The following is a 16,702-nucleotide window of genomic DNA, read 5'->3' as shown; positions in this document are numbered from 1 at the left end:
AGACAAAGCATGAGATACCATAAGCTATAATAATGAGCTTTGGGTTGATAGTCAGGAGCCTGTGTGTTCTAGACCAGGCTCTTTCAGTGACTGACTATGCAGCCTTTGAGATGCAATTTCATCTCTGCCTCAGTTCCCTTATTTATAAAGTGGGAATAATACTTATACTTCTGTTAGTGATGGTGTGGATTAGTATCTGCACAGCACTTGGAACACAAATTTTAAGTATTGCTAAAAAAAAAACTACATTTTAGTTATAAAAAACTTACACTGGTCACCTTTTGAAAAAAATTAGATCAAAGGGTTTGCAAGCTTTCATGATGTGTGGACCAACTGCCCTCCCACTCGTCACCATGTGGCCCTTCCATTTGTAATTATGTAATGGGCCTGCAGTGACTGTTTACATGGCAGATATTAAAATCACATTAAACTATGCTCCTAGCAGCTAGAAACAAGGAGAATAAATAGCCATTCTCCACAAACCACCACTAAGTGTTCTGGACCATCAGTGGTTCAGACTAGTTTGGAATCTGGTGACTTTAATCATTATGCTTTTCACATGGATTTAAGGTGCTCTGGCAATTAGCTAAGCCATAGAATAAATCCTTTTACTTAGGAGAACAGATAACTTAAGATTTTTAAAAGGGTTAACATCTCTTGTAATTTACCATGTTTCCTCACTTTGCGAGGACAGAAGTCAATTGCCACTAAAACTGCAATATCAATTGAATGAGACTAGAAGTATCCTGCCATTAGTTTAACAACTGCATCCTGATCAAAATGAGGGACACAGAAATGCCAGAGAAATTAATATTGCATTGTTACTATTTTTGGTGCTGGGAACACAGAAGCAATGGCAGCACACTCCTGGGGCAGAGGAGTAAAACTCCAGGGCATTAGCAGTCTAGGTCCCACACATCAGGATTCGAGACCAAGCTTGGATCTTTGTTTCCTATGCCAGTAGGAACTGGGAGCAAGGCAGAGGCACCCGTTTAGCTGTTGGACAAGATGTACCTTGTTTACTATCAGCCACCTCAGGCCCAACAAATGATATGCATCTACCAGAATCTGAAGGAAGCTACATACAGTACTCAGTTTTAGAGAAAACTGCTATACTTTGCACTCCCCCTCCCCATACAGGCCATCTCAAACTACTGAGAAAGGGAACAGCAAAGGGGACTGGGCACACTGGCAGAATTAAAGATGGAGGGGAAGACATGCACAAGATTTAAGCAGCTTAATTGCACCTCCCTGCTCAAAAAAAATTGTTTTGGCAGTTGATGAGTCATTACTGATGCAAAACCACCAATAACCCTGCCTGATCCCAACATTTCAGTCCCTCACTTGAAGTTCTTTCCCATTACAAAGAAATGACAGCATTTTATACATAACTGAGCATAGTGCTCTGCAGACAAGTAAAACCAATGGAGTTAGAGGGTAAAAGGAGCCCAGGTCTAACAAAAAGCAAGGATCTTTGTACACATCTTGCTCTTTTTTTTTTTTAAATATATGTATCTATAAAAATATGTTTGAGTCAGTGGCATGCTGAAAGAAGCTAGTCTTTCACTTAACAGAGATAAGTAAACTTAGCAAAAACCTTGAAGAGCTTAATAAAAGTCTGTCTTAAAACTGAGACATACTTTCAAGAGAGAGTAATGGAATCAACTCACATCATATACTACCTAGCCTATTTAGCTGCATTCTTATCTGTTACCCTTGACCTTTCTCCTGTAACTGCATCCTTTTATTTATTAAACCCACTTGTTGGGATTTGTTTTATATTCAGATTGTAAGCTCTCCAGGGCAGGAAACATCTTTTTAATTTGTTTGCACAACACCCAACATAGTTAAATCCTAATCACCATAGCAAACAAAATAGTTTTCTCATGTCTTCCCACAGCAAAACAAACAGTTTCAGCAGTGCTGCCAATGCAGAATACCAACATTAACAGAAGTGGGCTACCAGTTTCTCTCTAATATACAAGAATTGGATAGTTTGCAAGTGCATGAACCAATAAGAGTATGGTGAGAACTATAAAGCTTAAGCCATCATAACTATAAGACAATGTCAATACTTAAAAGTTTCGTCCAACTTTAAATATCTGTTAGTGTCTTATGTATGGCCTCAGCTTTCCCCTGCTTCACAGCTGAACTTACTTCATAAGTTCTGAAACTGTATTCACTGCACAAGGCATCTGAGTATAGTTTGTATTTACAAGCCATATTTGATACAGCTATACACATGAGAACTAAACATTCCAAGGAGACACTATCCTTCCTCCATGTTTGGTATGATGTCCATTTGGACCTTGACCAGACTAGAATTTAAGACCTTATCTATCACATGTGTTAGCCATCACATGTTTGCCAACACATTTTAAAGCTTAGTGGAGGGCAAGCATAGGCTTCAACTTGATCAGTTTAGCACATGTTGTGAGGCACATGGACACCATCACCTCACTGTAGTATCTATTTAAGACAGCATTCCTTTTTTACACTAGACCTTTAAAAGATGCTAGCTAATATATAGCTGTATCACACCTTCAAATCCTACTCTAGACAAGGCCTAGGAGGAACGTAGGACTTTTTTTCCCCCCCTAAAATTTATCAGTTTCAATCTAAGTGTTTCATAAACACTGAATTCATACAATTTTTAAAGAAAAAAGTTAGCTTACTTTTGTGTAACGATGAGATTTTACTGTTATTCTGTTCAAGTCAAGGAAAGTGTCACCATTTTCAATTTCTGCTATAGCCCCTCTCTTATCCATGGCTACTCGAAAGCCTTTGACTATGTACCTGATTTAAAAAAAAAAAAAAAAGAATTATGTTAATAAAATAGACAACATAGCTGAAGGCTTTATGGTGTACACCTTCCTTACTGCCCATGGAACTGTCATCAACTTACATTTAACATAAGAAAGTACATTTCACAAAATATATTTTTACTGTTTGATGTGTTGGCTGTTTTGTGCACCCAAACTACAACTGGCAGTAAAATATCTTAATTAACAGCTCTAGAACAAATATTTTAATTAATCATAGGAGCCTAGACACCTTTGTAGTTCAGAGACCCAGCTCTTAAGCAGCTTTAGCACAACAGAGATTATCACAGGGACAGAAACAGAATACAGAAGGGAAGTTCATGAAATGAAAGAGACTGGATAGAAAGCCCCCTCCCTCAGGCTGGGAAGTCCTAGATGCCTATGCAACCTAGTTGCCATGACAGCCACTTGCACCCCATTTTGGGGCATGCAGGACAGTGGACCCACATGAATACCATGGAGGGGCCTGGGCCTCCAAGCCATGGCTTGCAGAGCAAACAGCGTCCTACACAGCGAGCCAGTGCCACTGTTTCTGTATGGTTGCCAACACTATTTCAAAAATAAGGAACTTTTCTTAGCATCCCTGCCCCACCGCTCTTCCTGATATTATCATAATCAATATCGTTGTTAACAACAGCACTTATATTCACCGGGGGTATTTCTTGCTGCTTTTTGCAGCACTCTTTGTATAGAGAGGAAAAATAGGGGCTGTCCCTCATAGTAAGGGACTGCTGGCAAGCCTAGACAGCTGACAAGGCAGAGGCGCCCCCAGCCTCATGGCTGGCAAGAGCCGACAGAACAGCCCCCAGCGCAGGTGCCACCCCCCACCTGCCCCATTGGTGACCTGACGCGCACAGCGATAGGTTTGCGACTTGTGTGGAGGCCCTCGTCCGGGATGGGGACGGGGAAAAGATAACCCCAGGGCCGCCCTATCTTACTGGGCCCAGACACCAACACACCGGTGGCGAGCGGGGACGCCGAGGCACCGGCGCAGGTAACGTCTCACCTGGCAGTGCGGGTCCCCGGCCCCGGGTAAAGCGGATACTCACTGTGCGGAAGACGCGGTCCCCTCCAGAGCGCTCAGCTCCTCGCAAGGCCTTGCCGCCGCCCGCGGCGTTACTTAGCCCTAGTGACCGGCTTCTCTCCCCGCCTCCCAGCAGCGCCCCGCGCCGCGCTCTCCACACACACAGCTCCCTCCCCACCCGGCCGCTTGCCCGCGCCGCCGCTACTCCCCCACCCCTCCGTTCCCTTCTCCAGCTCGCTCGCGCGCCCTCTCCCGATTTGCCCGACTCTCGCACTCTGTCTCCTCGCAGCCGCCGTAACCGGGGCTTTCTAGAGCCCACCCCTTACCCCTTTAATAGCCACCGCGCAGGCGCGGCCTGCTTGCCGGGCCCGGGGGCTCTCGCCTGTAATGCCTGACTGAAAAGCACAGCCTCCCGCTGTATGGCGACTTCTCGCCTCCGTATATCGAACTTCAAAAGTGAATCACAGCCTAGTACCGATTTTTTTTATAGACATACCCATAGGAGACGGATGGTTTGACGAATTGCGAGGACCTCTCAGGCACTATCACCAGCCAGCCCTGCGATGGAAGCTGGTGCCCATGTAGCCCATGCTGCGGGGGAGGGGGTATGGTTTAAGGGCCATGTGCACACAAGCTGATAGAGACTTATTAGGCCGGGCGAGTGCTTAGTTCTCGCACAGCGTTATTTTTGTTGTTTGTATGTGGGGTGTTTTTTTTTGTGGGGGGGAGGGGAAAGAGGGTCATGTGCACTATACTCACCTGCCAGGGACCCATATACACACTGCAAAATCATTCTTCATCAAAGACATGTTTTAAATCAACCCTTTAAATCAATCCAAAATGAGGCATTTCCCTTCTCAAATCAGTTAAACTTGATATGTCTACATAATAACAGGAGAAAAATAAGAACAGGGAATTGTATTACTTAATCTTTCTTATTCTCAGTCTCCTGCTACACCTATGCTATTAGCAAGAAATAGAGAATATATTTCCAACACCTGTTTATAGAACTTTTTAAGACTATATTCAATTAACAGCATCTGAGGCCTTGATCTTGCATTGAGGTCCAGGTAAGTGGACCCCCTATGTTCACAGAACTTCATTTAGGGTCCCAGTTGTGAAAATTTCAGAACAGGAGCCCTGTTGAGTCAACTCTACATAAGTACAGGGATCTGACTATGTGGAGCAACTTGGAGGATTGGGGCAAAAGTCACTATCTTCAACTATTTTCCAATTAAACAGAAGTTCTATATTAGATAATACATTCACATCAACCTTTGTTGTAGAATGAAACAATATTATATGAAGATTTCTTGCATTACAAGTCAGTGATATCTTTAAACAAACATTTAAAAATGGCCTCACTTGATACCTTCCAGGTACAGCAAGTTTGTCAGGCTGATCCACTCTTTGTCCACCTTAATTAGTTTATTGCAGGATGAAGACCTCTTCAGCACTGCTCCAACTGTCATACTTGAGGGTTAAGCAAGAGCTCTACAGGGTATAGTGTTTTGAAGGGTCCACTATAAGGCCTTTTTGAGACACTATGTAGGTAGACCCTGTGTCTGCACAGAGACCCATTGTCTTTCGTGGGATTCCACTCAGTTGTCAGGGTCCACCTGCTGTGCAGTTCTCAGTTCAGGATCAGAGCCTAATACATGTGAGGTTTGAGGCAGATATCTGGAACCACATAGCACTTGTAGGGTTAGGAAAGTTTGAAACTGAGTCGATCAGGGATATTTGTTAGAAGGGAGACATGGTAGATTTTACAAATTAGGGCAGGATAATCAGGGTACTTGCCATTATTGCTACTATAGCTGTTTGCATCAGGTATATTATGTCTGATACAATTCTCCAGGGCTGTCAAATAAACTGGCACCTTTTGTGAACTCTAAAGTAACTAAGCATTTAATCTAAAAAGAACAGTTTAACTAGGATTTTCTTTAATGACTGTCTATGTACAAAGATTTATTTATTATTATGCATATAGATTTTTTTAAATAATGGTGAATGTACAATGTATTCAGGAACTGGAGTCCTGCTGAATTTCTTAGCAGAAATTCTATTCAAGTCAGCTTTCTGTAAGAAAAAATGTGTAATGGAGGAAGAAGGACTGGAACAAATACACTATTAGAATAGCTAACTAACAGGTATCCATGGATTTTTTTTTTACTTTGTATTTGTAAAATATTTTAGATACACACTTTGAAATGATTGCAAACTTGATTAGTTTAACTGTAGCTTTTGTAAATACCCCTGTATCCTAAGCTAAAATGCTATTTTGTAACTTCTTATAACACCTTAGAAAACAGGAGATAGCCACACACTTCATAAAGCAGCAATATATAAGAAGGACTATATTTTCCTCTTTCTACAGCTATGGCAAAAGATGACTAATCCAATGCAATACTGTGTCAAGATACACTACTCCCTTTTAGGCTGATTTTAGACTTGATTTTGCAGTTCTCATGCAGATACATTTATTTCAATGGGAATTTTGTCTACATAAGGACTGCATTCTTTAATATGCCTTGTGCTTAAAAAGCAAGTTTCAAAGCAATGTCATGAAGATGGCTATAGAAGGTGAGCCCAGATTAACCAAAGGCACTCAGTGCACTTGCACAGGGCCCCCACCTCAGGAGGGCCTGTGATCACTGGCAGAAAACCAAAACAAACCACACACATGCACTTTCTCTCTCTCACACACACAGTGAGCCAGGAAGGGGATGAGGGGGCAGGGGAGGGCCCTACCTACGTACTGTGGAGAGAGCCAAAAAAACAGGAGTGGGGAGCTGCGCCAGCACTAAAGGACAGAAGTCACTGCAGGGTGAGTGTGGGGAGGCTTGCTCTCCAACACCCTCCCGGGTCCTCCCATCCACCTGGTGGCAGGGAAGGTTGGGTTCCCTCAATTGCCATTGTGCACAGGGCCACAAAATTCTTTATTTGGACACTGACAGATGGCTTCTCTCTTGGCAGAAACCCTGGGGAATTTTGCCTGTATTGAAGTACAGGAGATCTCTGGGTTCATGAACGAGCTTGACATTTTGGGGATCAAGCTTAGCAAATGGTCTGAGAGGGACATTGTCAAGCTTAGAAGAATAAACACTGGTCACAAGAAGTAGATTATTAGCAAGGAAAGCCATTCAAAATTACCTGTCCCCTCAAAACCAATAATAACTAATAACTAAATAATAATATAACTTACTTACATTAGTATAGCAGTTTTCATCCCCAAAGTCCCTAGAGCATCTTAGTCACGTGTGCTCTCTTCCCAACTCTGCCATTGGCTGATTGTATGATCTTGTCTCTCTGTACCTGAGGTAAAGAGGGATAATGGTTAGGTCTGCAGATGTGTTGTAAGGATCAGTTCATCTAGTGCTGAAGGTGAAGAGTTCTAAGTGCTATTAGCTGGCTACATATAGCACCCCGAACCTGCTGCTGGAGTGGGGACATGCTCTGAGTGGTGCTCCCAGAGAATGTGCCATGGGATTGTTTGAGGTTACTCAGAGCAGGACGTGGGTGTTTAAGATCATGGCCTTCGCCCCGTGGCTGCTGGGCCTTATCATTCACAATACCAAATAGCCATGTGGGAGCTGGCATGCACTGAGGAGGCAAAGAGGACATGATGGGCCTTGGCTGCGTTTCCTTCTCCCCCATTCCCCTCCCAGGCGCTAGAGGCCGCTGCAGGACCGTATCGCTCAGAGATACGGGCTGGGGTCCTGGTGCTGCTCGTCTCCATGGTGATAGAGGCCATATTGGTTGACCGGGAAGCGGGCGGGCCTGGAGGCTGCGCTGGGGACTCCGCGGGAGGAGCCGCTAGGACACGGGTTGGTCCCGGTTCCGCACGGCGTCTGCTGTGAGAGATATGAGTTGTCCCACTGGTGGGGGGTGGGGTTCGGCCGTGAATTGTCCCCTGGTTACAGAGCGGGGGGGGGGGCTCTAGGGCAGTGCTTTGACCCCCTCCCAGTCCCATAGTTTTTTGAGGGGGGGGCTCTAGGGCAGTGAGTTGCCCCCCGCCCCAGGTCCTACAGCTGTGTGGGTGTGTGGATCTAGGGCAGTGAGTTGCCCCCCAGGTCCTACAACTGTGTGTGTGTGTGTGTGTGGGGTGGCTCTAGGGCAGTGAGTTGCCCCCCTCAGGTCCTACAGTTGTGTGTGGGGTGTGTGTGTGTGGCTCTAGGTCAGTGAGTTGACCCCCCAGGTCCTACAGCTGTGTGTGGTTCTAGGGCAGTGAGTCGTCCCCCCCCCCCCGGTCCCATTGTCCCACAGTTGTGAGGGGTGGGTCTAGGACAGTGAGTCAACCTCAGTCTCCTGCTGGAAGACTGATGGATTGAGCAGTGAGTTGGTTCCCTGTCAAGGTAATCTTGGTCCTGCTGCTGGAGGAGTGGGTCATGGGACTGTGAGTTGTACTCTGCCTCCCTGTTCCTGCCATGTGACTGGGGAGTCTAGCCATCCTGTGAACTGCTGAGTCTGCACACGGCCTCCTGTAAAATGTAGGGGTCCCACAAGTAATCCTGGTTACTCATAAAAGCAGCTGAGGGAATACAGTAAGGCTGAGCTTGGGCTGTGAAGCCACAACCTTCCCTTCTCCCACCTTTCAGATCCTTTTCTGGGTATGAAAAGAGAAAGGCACATGAGAGTGAGGGGGTTCTGATGCTGGACTCTGGGCCAGAGGAACCCGGACTCCCAGGGACTGTCTGCCATATTAACAGGATTGTTCTGAATCTATGACACTTCCCTGTAGTGCCAGGGGAAATAGAGATTCCAGGGGATTTGTGAACTCTCACAAATGGAATGGGATTGGAATTCAAAGTGAGAAGTTGCCCTTCCCAAGAACTGTCTGGTCAATATAAAGCATTAGACTAGTTGTGTTATTAATGTTTTACAGCCCTTTAAATAGGGAAAGTACAAACACCACAGAGACCAGCACAATACAAATATCTTTGTAGTAGATAGGTTACTATTATTACGTTACAGCCAGGACCCCAGACATAACATCTTCATTGTGTTTATTGCAAGGGTTTGGAGCATCACTGTGTAGTTCTGTAGTATGTGTGTGTTTTTATATATATATATATATATATACATATATATATATATATATAATATGAAAGTTTGATTGAAAATGAATATATTTGGATTCTTCAGCCCTGATCCCACAAGGAGTTCACTGTGGGCAGAGCCCCATTGACTTCAGTGACTTTCTCCATTGGCACAGGAGTCCAACTTCACTCATATCACTTTGCAGAATTGAGGCCTTAATGTCCCTTTCATTCCAATCTTTCATGCCTTGCTCAGAGAAACTTTTCTTTTAGACCCTAATCCTACAGTATGTTCTATGGAGACAGACCCCTGCATCTTCAGAGCCAAATTAATTTTAGTCAGACTCTGTGCTGGGGTCCACTTGCACAGAATTCATTACAGGATCAGGGGTTGTATTTGGTATTCCATTTTCTTCATTTGTGTTTGAGGCAGTTTCACCTGTTATCTGTTTTCTCGTATCTTGGCTCATAACTAGTATGTCTAGATACTGGGACCTAGGTTCATATAAATACCAGGATTTGGTTATACAGCAGCAGTTCTATTTAGACATCCCTTGTTGTCTCAAGAGTTAAGTAATCTTGACTGATGTTATCATTAGGGTGTCTCAGTGTTTCATCATAACTGTTGATTGCCATGGGGTTTATAAACTTAGCATGCACTATTCCTTGTGAGTTAAAATTTTAAATAAAAGGTCACAATCTGGGAGGTATTTTTCTGTTAAAACTGGACAAAATTAGCCTTGAAATTTGTATTGCAAAAAAGCAACAGCAAACAAAGAGCCCATTCTAAGGATGCAAAAAAAAAAAAAAAAAAAAAGCTAAATTTTCCAAGCTAATAGTCTACAACAAAGATAATTTGCTCAGCTTTAAGAAAGTTGTTTTTTTAAAGTGCAATAAGTCACAGTAAGTATGATGTGTCTGGCATGATTTGATGGTTCTTTAAACCACAAATCCAAAGGCTCCTTGACTTTAATAACCTGAGAAACAGAGTAATCCTCTGTAAATTCACTGTCTTAAGAAATGCAGCTTATTATTATAAGGAAAACAAATTAGACTTGTGTTCTTATTGAGCATTATCAATATGGTGTGACATCCCTGTCAGCCAATCAGATTGCCCTGTTTATATCCCGCTGTCAAGTTCTTTCATGCTTCATATTTTTCAGTTCCTTTGTATATGGGGCAATCAACAAAAAACATCAGATTGTTTGTGATATTGATACATATGGACCAGGTGTCACTAAAAATTCTAAGCAGTCCAATTGCATTATTTGACTAAACCAGTCTGTTGAGCACATAGATGTCCTGGAGATGGGCACATTAGAAATGCATATATAGGACCTCATCATGATATTTGGACATTTATTCACTGAATAGACCCACTGAGATCAACTTTATAAAATCAGAGGGTTGTGAATGTCCAGCAGTCCATCATTCTGACTGACTGAACATCTAGAAGTTTTGTTTACTATTTTATTCAGGTGAGTTTGCGTGAGAAGTGGTTGGAGTGCACCTGAGAGATTATACAAAATGTATGTGTCATATGAGCACCACTGATTCACCAAAAATAACTCAAAATAATTCTTATATATTGTCCAAAGGTGTTTGACTGCTAACACATGAGATTCCAGTGCAGAAAGATTAGTGGATTTGATTATAGAGGACCCAAGATTGGAGGAAAGATGGAGAAAAAATCCAAGGGCAGGTGAGGAACGGTGGATAGGCACTCCCATGTTAAAGGATGCAGTTATATTATTTTGTTTTTCTATCAATCCAACTCCGTTGGATCTAAATAAAGTTGTTACCTGTGTATTTCACTCAGAAGATGCTATTAACAGTGTTTTATAGACATCTGTTCAAAAGTTGTTCCACTTTATTTGTATAGATGAAGCCTCTGTTGCCTATTGGGGAGCTCAGGAATGTGTTTATGGTTCTAATCTGGAGGGTGGTGGCGGTGTTTGCTTCTGGGAAGGAAAATTGGATGCAACTGGTTCAACAAGTTGTACCTGGTCTTAAATTGTGGTTGTTACCATAAAGTCAATCAGGAATATTAAACATGGAATCCCATAACACCATTTTTAAAGTCACTTTTCAGAATGGATCTGCACTTTGACTAAGACAGACTGTTTAAAGATGACCCACAAAGGGGAAAAATGTTTTGCCTAGTTTGGCTTCTTTATGATGAATAAAGGTCTGAAATTTTTTTTCCCAGAAAAGTTCATTTTTTTTCCTGCTTGTTTTTCAATTCAGAAATTCAGGTCTCATCTGCCCCATCTTTCCTGTAAGACTATATGGAACACTAGAGAATTAATAGGACTGTGACATCACAAGTACTAAGAGACAGGAAGGGATTTTTAGTCAGATTTCTTAAAACTATTAGTAGTAGTAGAAGTATTTATTTAAGAAAAACGTATTTAGCTCACTTGTCTGCGCACAGCTAGGAGAAAGGATCTTTATGTGAAAGATTAAATGCTTATTGCCCTTTAACTGAAGGTTGAGAAAGCTCCCACTGCAGTACTCTAGTAGGAATCTTTCACCAAAAATAGGTAAGAAAGTACTAGGTGGTAATATTATTTTATTCAGAAGGTAAAAAATAAGCAGAACAAGAAGTTCAAACCCACCTGCACAAAAGTTTCAGGTCTTTATAAATATTAACGAAGTGAAAGAGAACACAAACCAACGTTCTTTCTTTTCCATGTCACCTTTAAAACAAAGAGGAAATATTAATGGGATGATTGCACTTGGACCACTGTGCTCCCATCACCATGTTTTACGGTAACTTTTGGGGAATGACTGAGAAATTTCAGGAGACAGTTTACTGAGCATGAAAATTAATCAAATGAAACTTTTAAAAATACTGTCTGCAGGTGTTAACTTAATGTGTGATTTTAGTGTGATACTTTTGTATGGATGAGGTCACATAGACACCAACATCTGCTAACTGTGAATCTGACCTTACAAGTGATATTTCTTTTTCTCTTTCCTTTTAAGTTTAAGATCTTTCAAGACAGATGCAGCCCAGAAATTACATACTCCAAAAGTCCGTGCATTTGGACGATCTGTTACTCCCCGGCCTGGTGGGAATCAGTGTTGGAATGGGAGTAATCTGGTTCCGTATCGGGTCACATACACCTGGAACCGAGGTGGGAGGTTAAAAGAACTCCGTATCAGGTGATAGTGAAAGCTGTGCTCTGTATGTTTTGTTTTTTTAATCCTACTAAGGAAGGCAGCATTTTCTAGTGGTTAGAACGGGACTGGAAGTCATGAGACCTGGGTTTTACTCTCATATTTGCCATTGATTTGCTAAGTGACCTTGAGAAAGTCATTTATCCTTTTTGTGGCTCAGTTTCTCCATCTGTTAAATAGGACTAATAATACCCACTGTTTTTGATTTCCAGGGGAAAGGTGCTCGCTAAATACAAAGTAGTACTATGAGTGTCCTTCTCACTGTGGCTGATTCTGTATTTTGAATGGTTTGCTTTATGAGGAGTTTGAGATCTTTTGCTTTTCCTCCTGTAGGAAAATGTAAATAACTAGTAGTGAACAAGATGCATATGAATAGAATATAATTATAGGAATCTAGCCAGGCATTTTAGCTCTTAGTTCTGTGATCTAAGACCCACTCTACAAATTGTTTAGAAAAAGCCATTCTGTTATGGGATCAGATAGTCACCATGCAAATGAAACACAGAAGGGCCTAAGCTCCATTAAATCACCTGACAGCATCCCAATTAAGCAACCATCATTGTTATTTAGTATCATTAGGTATAAATAGGTTCCAGAGGAGACATCTTGTCTACATGGATTTCCCAGCTAAGTGTGTCCTGATTAGGCCACTGGTCTTGCAATGGTACACATGCCTAAGTTAATGGGACAACTCAGATGGTTAAAGTTAAATGTGTGTTTAAGTCTGTGCAGGATTGGGACCTTAGTGTTGTGTATTGTAGTTATTATGTATCAAGCTTCTGAGTCTCAAAAAACATTGCTGGGAATTGAGAGATTGAGTACAAAAATGCAGAAAGGCAACTAACCTGTGTTTGTCTTCCAGGCATCTGGCCAGGAAGTTCCTTTATTTGTGGGTGAAAAAGACATTTGGACAAGTTCTTCCTTCCAAAGCCAGGTAATTGAAGCTCCAAGTAGTAAGATTCTACTTTGACGTGGCTGAGCATTTGTATAGCTAAGCAAAGGGATACCTGCTTTGCAGGAAAATATTTGCAGATGCCTTTTGAAATTATTTGAGATCTGTCTCTGAATATTATTCTTAAATAATTGTGGCCAAATTTTACTTTAACTGTAAATCCAGAGAAATTGCACTGGTTTCAGTGCAGATTTGCGGGATTTACACCAGTGAAACTGAGAGTAGAATTTGGCCTTTCATTTTCATTGTATACGTTTTTTTAAATTAGAATATTATAGACAGTAAAGGTGGGAAAGACCCAATAGATCATTTAGTTCACTTCATCCTGCAGTATACAAGGCTATTCTTAATGTGTATTCACAAATGCTTTGCATATTTGATCTTTGAACTGTTACAGCAATAGAGCTTCTACAATTTGGGTTTAAATCACTACTGAAAAAGCAACACTCTCTTTGGAATTTCTTCCTATTTTGCTTTAATTTGTGTGTCCACTCTTGCTTGTCCTTGCTCTACGGGCATAATCCAGTTCCTGTTGAAGATAGTGTAAGACCTGCATTGACTTCAGTACGAGTTAGATCAGGCCCTAAGTCATCCCATTTCATTCCACTATGAGGAATATAAATTCTTACCAAGACTGTATTAGCTGGTGAACATGAATTGTCCTGAGAGCCATAATAGAACTCTTCCCCTCTTCCTCCCACATATTGGGTGTGCATTACTTGCTTTGGCAATGTGCAAATCCAGTATAAGAAGTCTGGTGAATGAGTGAAAATGCCCTTTTTGAAATCTAGAGCTCAGCCAGCTAAATTAAACTAAATTAACTTTATTTTAAATTTAAAAATATTGTTCCCAGATCCAAGACCAGATCTAGGGTCACATTATTGGGGGAGGCAAGTGGGTATTTTTGGGCCTTTGAATGTTATTTTAAAAGTGCACAACCTTCCAAGGAGGTAGTTAGATCCCTGGAAAGTCTTGGATTTTAAGAGTTTAAAAAAGTGAAATTTGGCTACTGTGTCAGTATTTTGCTATGATTTATAATTTAAATAAAGGATGAAGGCTGTACATATTGTACATATTTTGGCCTTTCTGACAATAATTTGGGGCCCCTTGAAGATCATTTGGGGAAACAAAATGTCCCTTTTGCCCCACTGATAGTGCCAGGTCTGCCCAAATCCCACATCGCCCTGGTTCACCACCCTCCTGTTGTTTTAACAATTCAGTCAATCTGAAAGAATAACCTATGCCTCTTTCATTTTTTCCTGCTTGAGTGCTTGGAATGGCTTAGCAGCTTGGTTTGATAGGGTAGGTAGCTTTGAATTGTAATATATGGTTTTTTGGTGGGTTTTTTGGGGGGCGGGGCAGGGGGAGTGGTCATTTTGAGCCTGATCCTGCAGACCTTACACATTTGAACAGCCCCATTAACTCGGTGAGATTCTTCCCGTGAACAAGGGCTGCAAGACTGGGCCCATTGTTTGCTTATCTCTCTCTGTTTGTTGCCTATTCTTTGGTTGATCCTTCCGTTTTCCTAATCTCTATGAAAAATATACGTAGATGAGAAACATGAGGAAATTATTCACATCTGCACCTAGTGTGACTTTAAATTTTTCAGAATATTAGCGATGTCATTTTGGCCAATGATCATTTCCTCAGAGTAATGTTTAAGTGAAATCAGAATTGAGGTTTCTCAGATAGGAACAATAGATATACTGGTCATTGTTATTTCTAATGATAGAGAATCTTATTCTTTGAAATCCCTCATCTGAGTCCCAGTTCCTTAGTTCAAAACCTCATCCCATCTGAGTTTTTATTAGTTTAACATTAACGTGAATGTTCATGTAACACCATCCGCTGGCCTGGTCACCTGTGGGAATTGAACCCAGGATCTCTGGATCTAAAAGCAAAGACCTTTATGGCTTGTGCTAAAGGACTAGGTTAATAAACTTAGAGGCAGTAGCTCATTCATAAACCTTTATACATGGCAACTAAAGGCGGACAAGCAGCCATACTGATAGCACATGATGCATGTAGAAAGAATGTTATCTAAGGTTTTTAATCATCCCTTTTTGGAATTTTAAATTCAGAATAATTTGTTTCACGGAGCACAGTGGGTATATTTCAGAGAAATATAAACCTGTAATCCAAATTAGTTACAAATATACTTTTAAAAATTAAAACAAAAGTTAGCTTTTGGAAAAAACATTCACACAAACCAATACCAAACAAGACTGACTAGAGATGTAAATGTAGCAGAGTGTTGTCTAATGGTTCGAGGCTCAAGCATAGCTCAAGAGAGGAGTTCTATTCCCAGATCTGCCACCAACTGACTGTGATCTTGGGCAAGTCACTTAACCTCTCTGTATTTTGTTTCTCAATTTTAAAAGAGGGGTAATTATTTACAAGGGTTGTGTGAGGCTCAATTAATTGTATCTTAAAGCACTTTTAGGCCTGGTCCACACTAACCCCCCACTTCGAACTAAGGTACGCAACTTCAGCTACGTTAATAACGTAGCTGAAGTCGAAGTACCTTAGTTCGAACTTACTGCGGGTCCAGACGCGGCAGGGAGGCTCCCCCGTCGATGCCGCGTACTCCTCTCGCCGAGCTGGAGTACTGGCGTCGACGGCGAGCACTTCCGGGATCGATCCGGGATCGATTTATTGTGTCTAGACAAGACGCGATAAATCGATCCCAGAAGATCGATTGCTTACCACCGGACCCGGAGGTAAGTATAGACCTACTCTTAGATTCTCAGATTAAATGTGGTATAGAAGGGCAAAGTTTTGTTATGTAGTTAGATACGGTTGGGTTAAGCAGCTAATACTGGAAAAAGGAGAGGTCCAGTCTCCTTTAAAATGTATTTGCTATTGACTAAGATATTTTTACAAATCTTCCCATCCTCAAAATCTTTCAACTGTATAGATGTCATTATGATCGGAAGATTCTGCAAAAAACCTTTGGCGAGTGGAAGGAGGAATGGTGGATTGTCTGCAGAGAGTGGAAGCTTAGCGTCAGAGCTGACTGCCATTACAGGTCTGTGAAATGACCTTGTATTGTTGTGTTCACAGGTGTGTGAGACATCCTCCCTGGGTCTTGGAGGATGGTGTGTATGTCAGTAAACAAACTACCCCAGCAGCACTGTTAGGTGAGGAAAGGCCAATATTAATGCTTTCCTCACTTATTATGTACAACTTTTTCTTCCTTCCTTATGGCCCCCCTTCATCCAACAAACAGTACATTCATCTTTCTTTGTCCTAAGATGAAATCAGATGTCACAGCTCAGGTGTCTTCGGAGTACTGTTCACCTTGTATGAATCAAATTTCCTGATTTCCATGAGTCAATAATTAATTTAGATCACTCTGAACATGTTCATATTGATATTCCTCTTGTCTTCTAAGTGGCCAAGTTCTCTTGAGGTTTGCTGTTATTTGACTTGAAGGAAGGAGCAAATGAGCAGCTGGACACTTGTCTTTTGTATTCTTTTTTTATTGTGTCAAAATGCAGAGTAGTTGCCATGCCGCTTGTCTACTGCTCACATGTTGACTAAGATTTGGGAACTTGATTTCTGTCTTGCTCCCAGATTATCTTCCATGTTGGCACAAACTCTGAGCCCATTAGCAGTGAAACAGGCATTCTAGATCCTCTTCTGCTTATATTGCTGTATGATGGGACAAATTAAGTTTCCT

At 41.7% G+C, this 16,702-nt stretch overlaps 2 protein-coding genes across 7 annotated transcripts in view; one reads left to right on the top strand and one right to left on the bottom strand.

Moving 5' to 3' along the window:
- Positions 1 to 3,959, bottom strand: part of EIF4ENIF1 (eukaryotic translation initiation factor 4E nuclear import factor 1) — a 35,727-nt gene extending 31,768 nt beyond the window's left edge. For all 3 annotated transcript variants that reach the window (XM_026660548.1, XM_026660549.1, XM_026660550.1), the window contains exons 1-2: positions 3,872 to 3,959; positions 2,676 to 2,796 (exon numbers count right to left, since the gene is read on the bottom strand). In XM_026660548.1, coding sequence (XP_026516333.1) covers positions 2,676 to 2,768 — 93 coding nt within the window. In that variant the 5' untranslated portion in view covers positions 2,769 to 2,796; positions 3,872 to 3,959. The remainder of the gene's footprint in view (positions 1 to 2,675; positions 2,797 to 3,871) is intronic.
- A 3,661-nt stretch (positions 3,960 to 7,620) lies between these two features.
- The window catches only part of SFI1 (SFI1 centrin binding protein), a 50,609-nt gene continuing 41,527 nt past the window's right edge, over positions 7,621 to 16,702 (top strand). For 2 of the 4 annotated variants that reach the window (XR_002907987.3, XM_024197987.3), the window contains exons 1-5: positions 7,621 to 7,702; positions 10,484 to 10,587; positions 11,874 to 12,053; positions 12,931 to 13,002; positions 15,938 to 16,048. Coding sequence is in view for 3 of the 4 variants with exons in the window: in XM_024197987.3 (XP_024053755.1) it covers positions 10,502 to 10,587; positions 11,874 to 12,053; positions 12,931 to 13,002; positions 15,938 to 16,048 (449 nt within the window). In the remaining variant the exon portion in view is untranslated. Of the gene's footprint in view, positions 7,703 to 10,294; positions 10,364 to 10,483; positions 10,588 to 11,873; positions 12,054 to 12,930; positions 13,003 to 15,937; positions 16,049 to 16,702 lie in introns of those variants that run through there. The other 2 variants (XM_024197988.3, XM_024197989.3) reach the window with 2 other exon arrangements.

The sequence above is a fragment of the Terrapene carolina genome, unplaced genomic scaffold (assembly GCF_002925995.2).
Source record: "Terrapene carolina triunguis isolate 2854851 unplaced genomic scaffold, T_m_triunguis-2.0 Scaffold790, whole genome shotgun sequence".
NCBI classification, from domain to species: Eukaryota; Metazoa; Chordata; order Testudines; family Emydidae; genus Terrapene; species Terrapene triunguis.
Note: the sequence above shows the minus strand (reverse complement) of the source record. Positions and strands in the feature narration are given on the sequence as shown.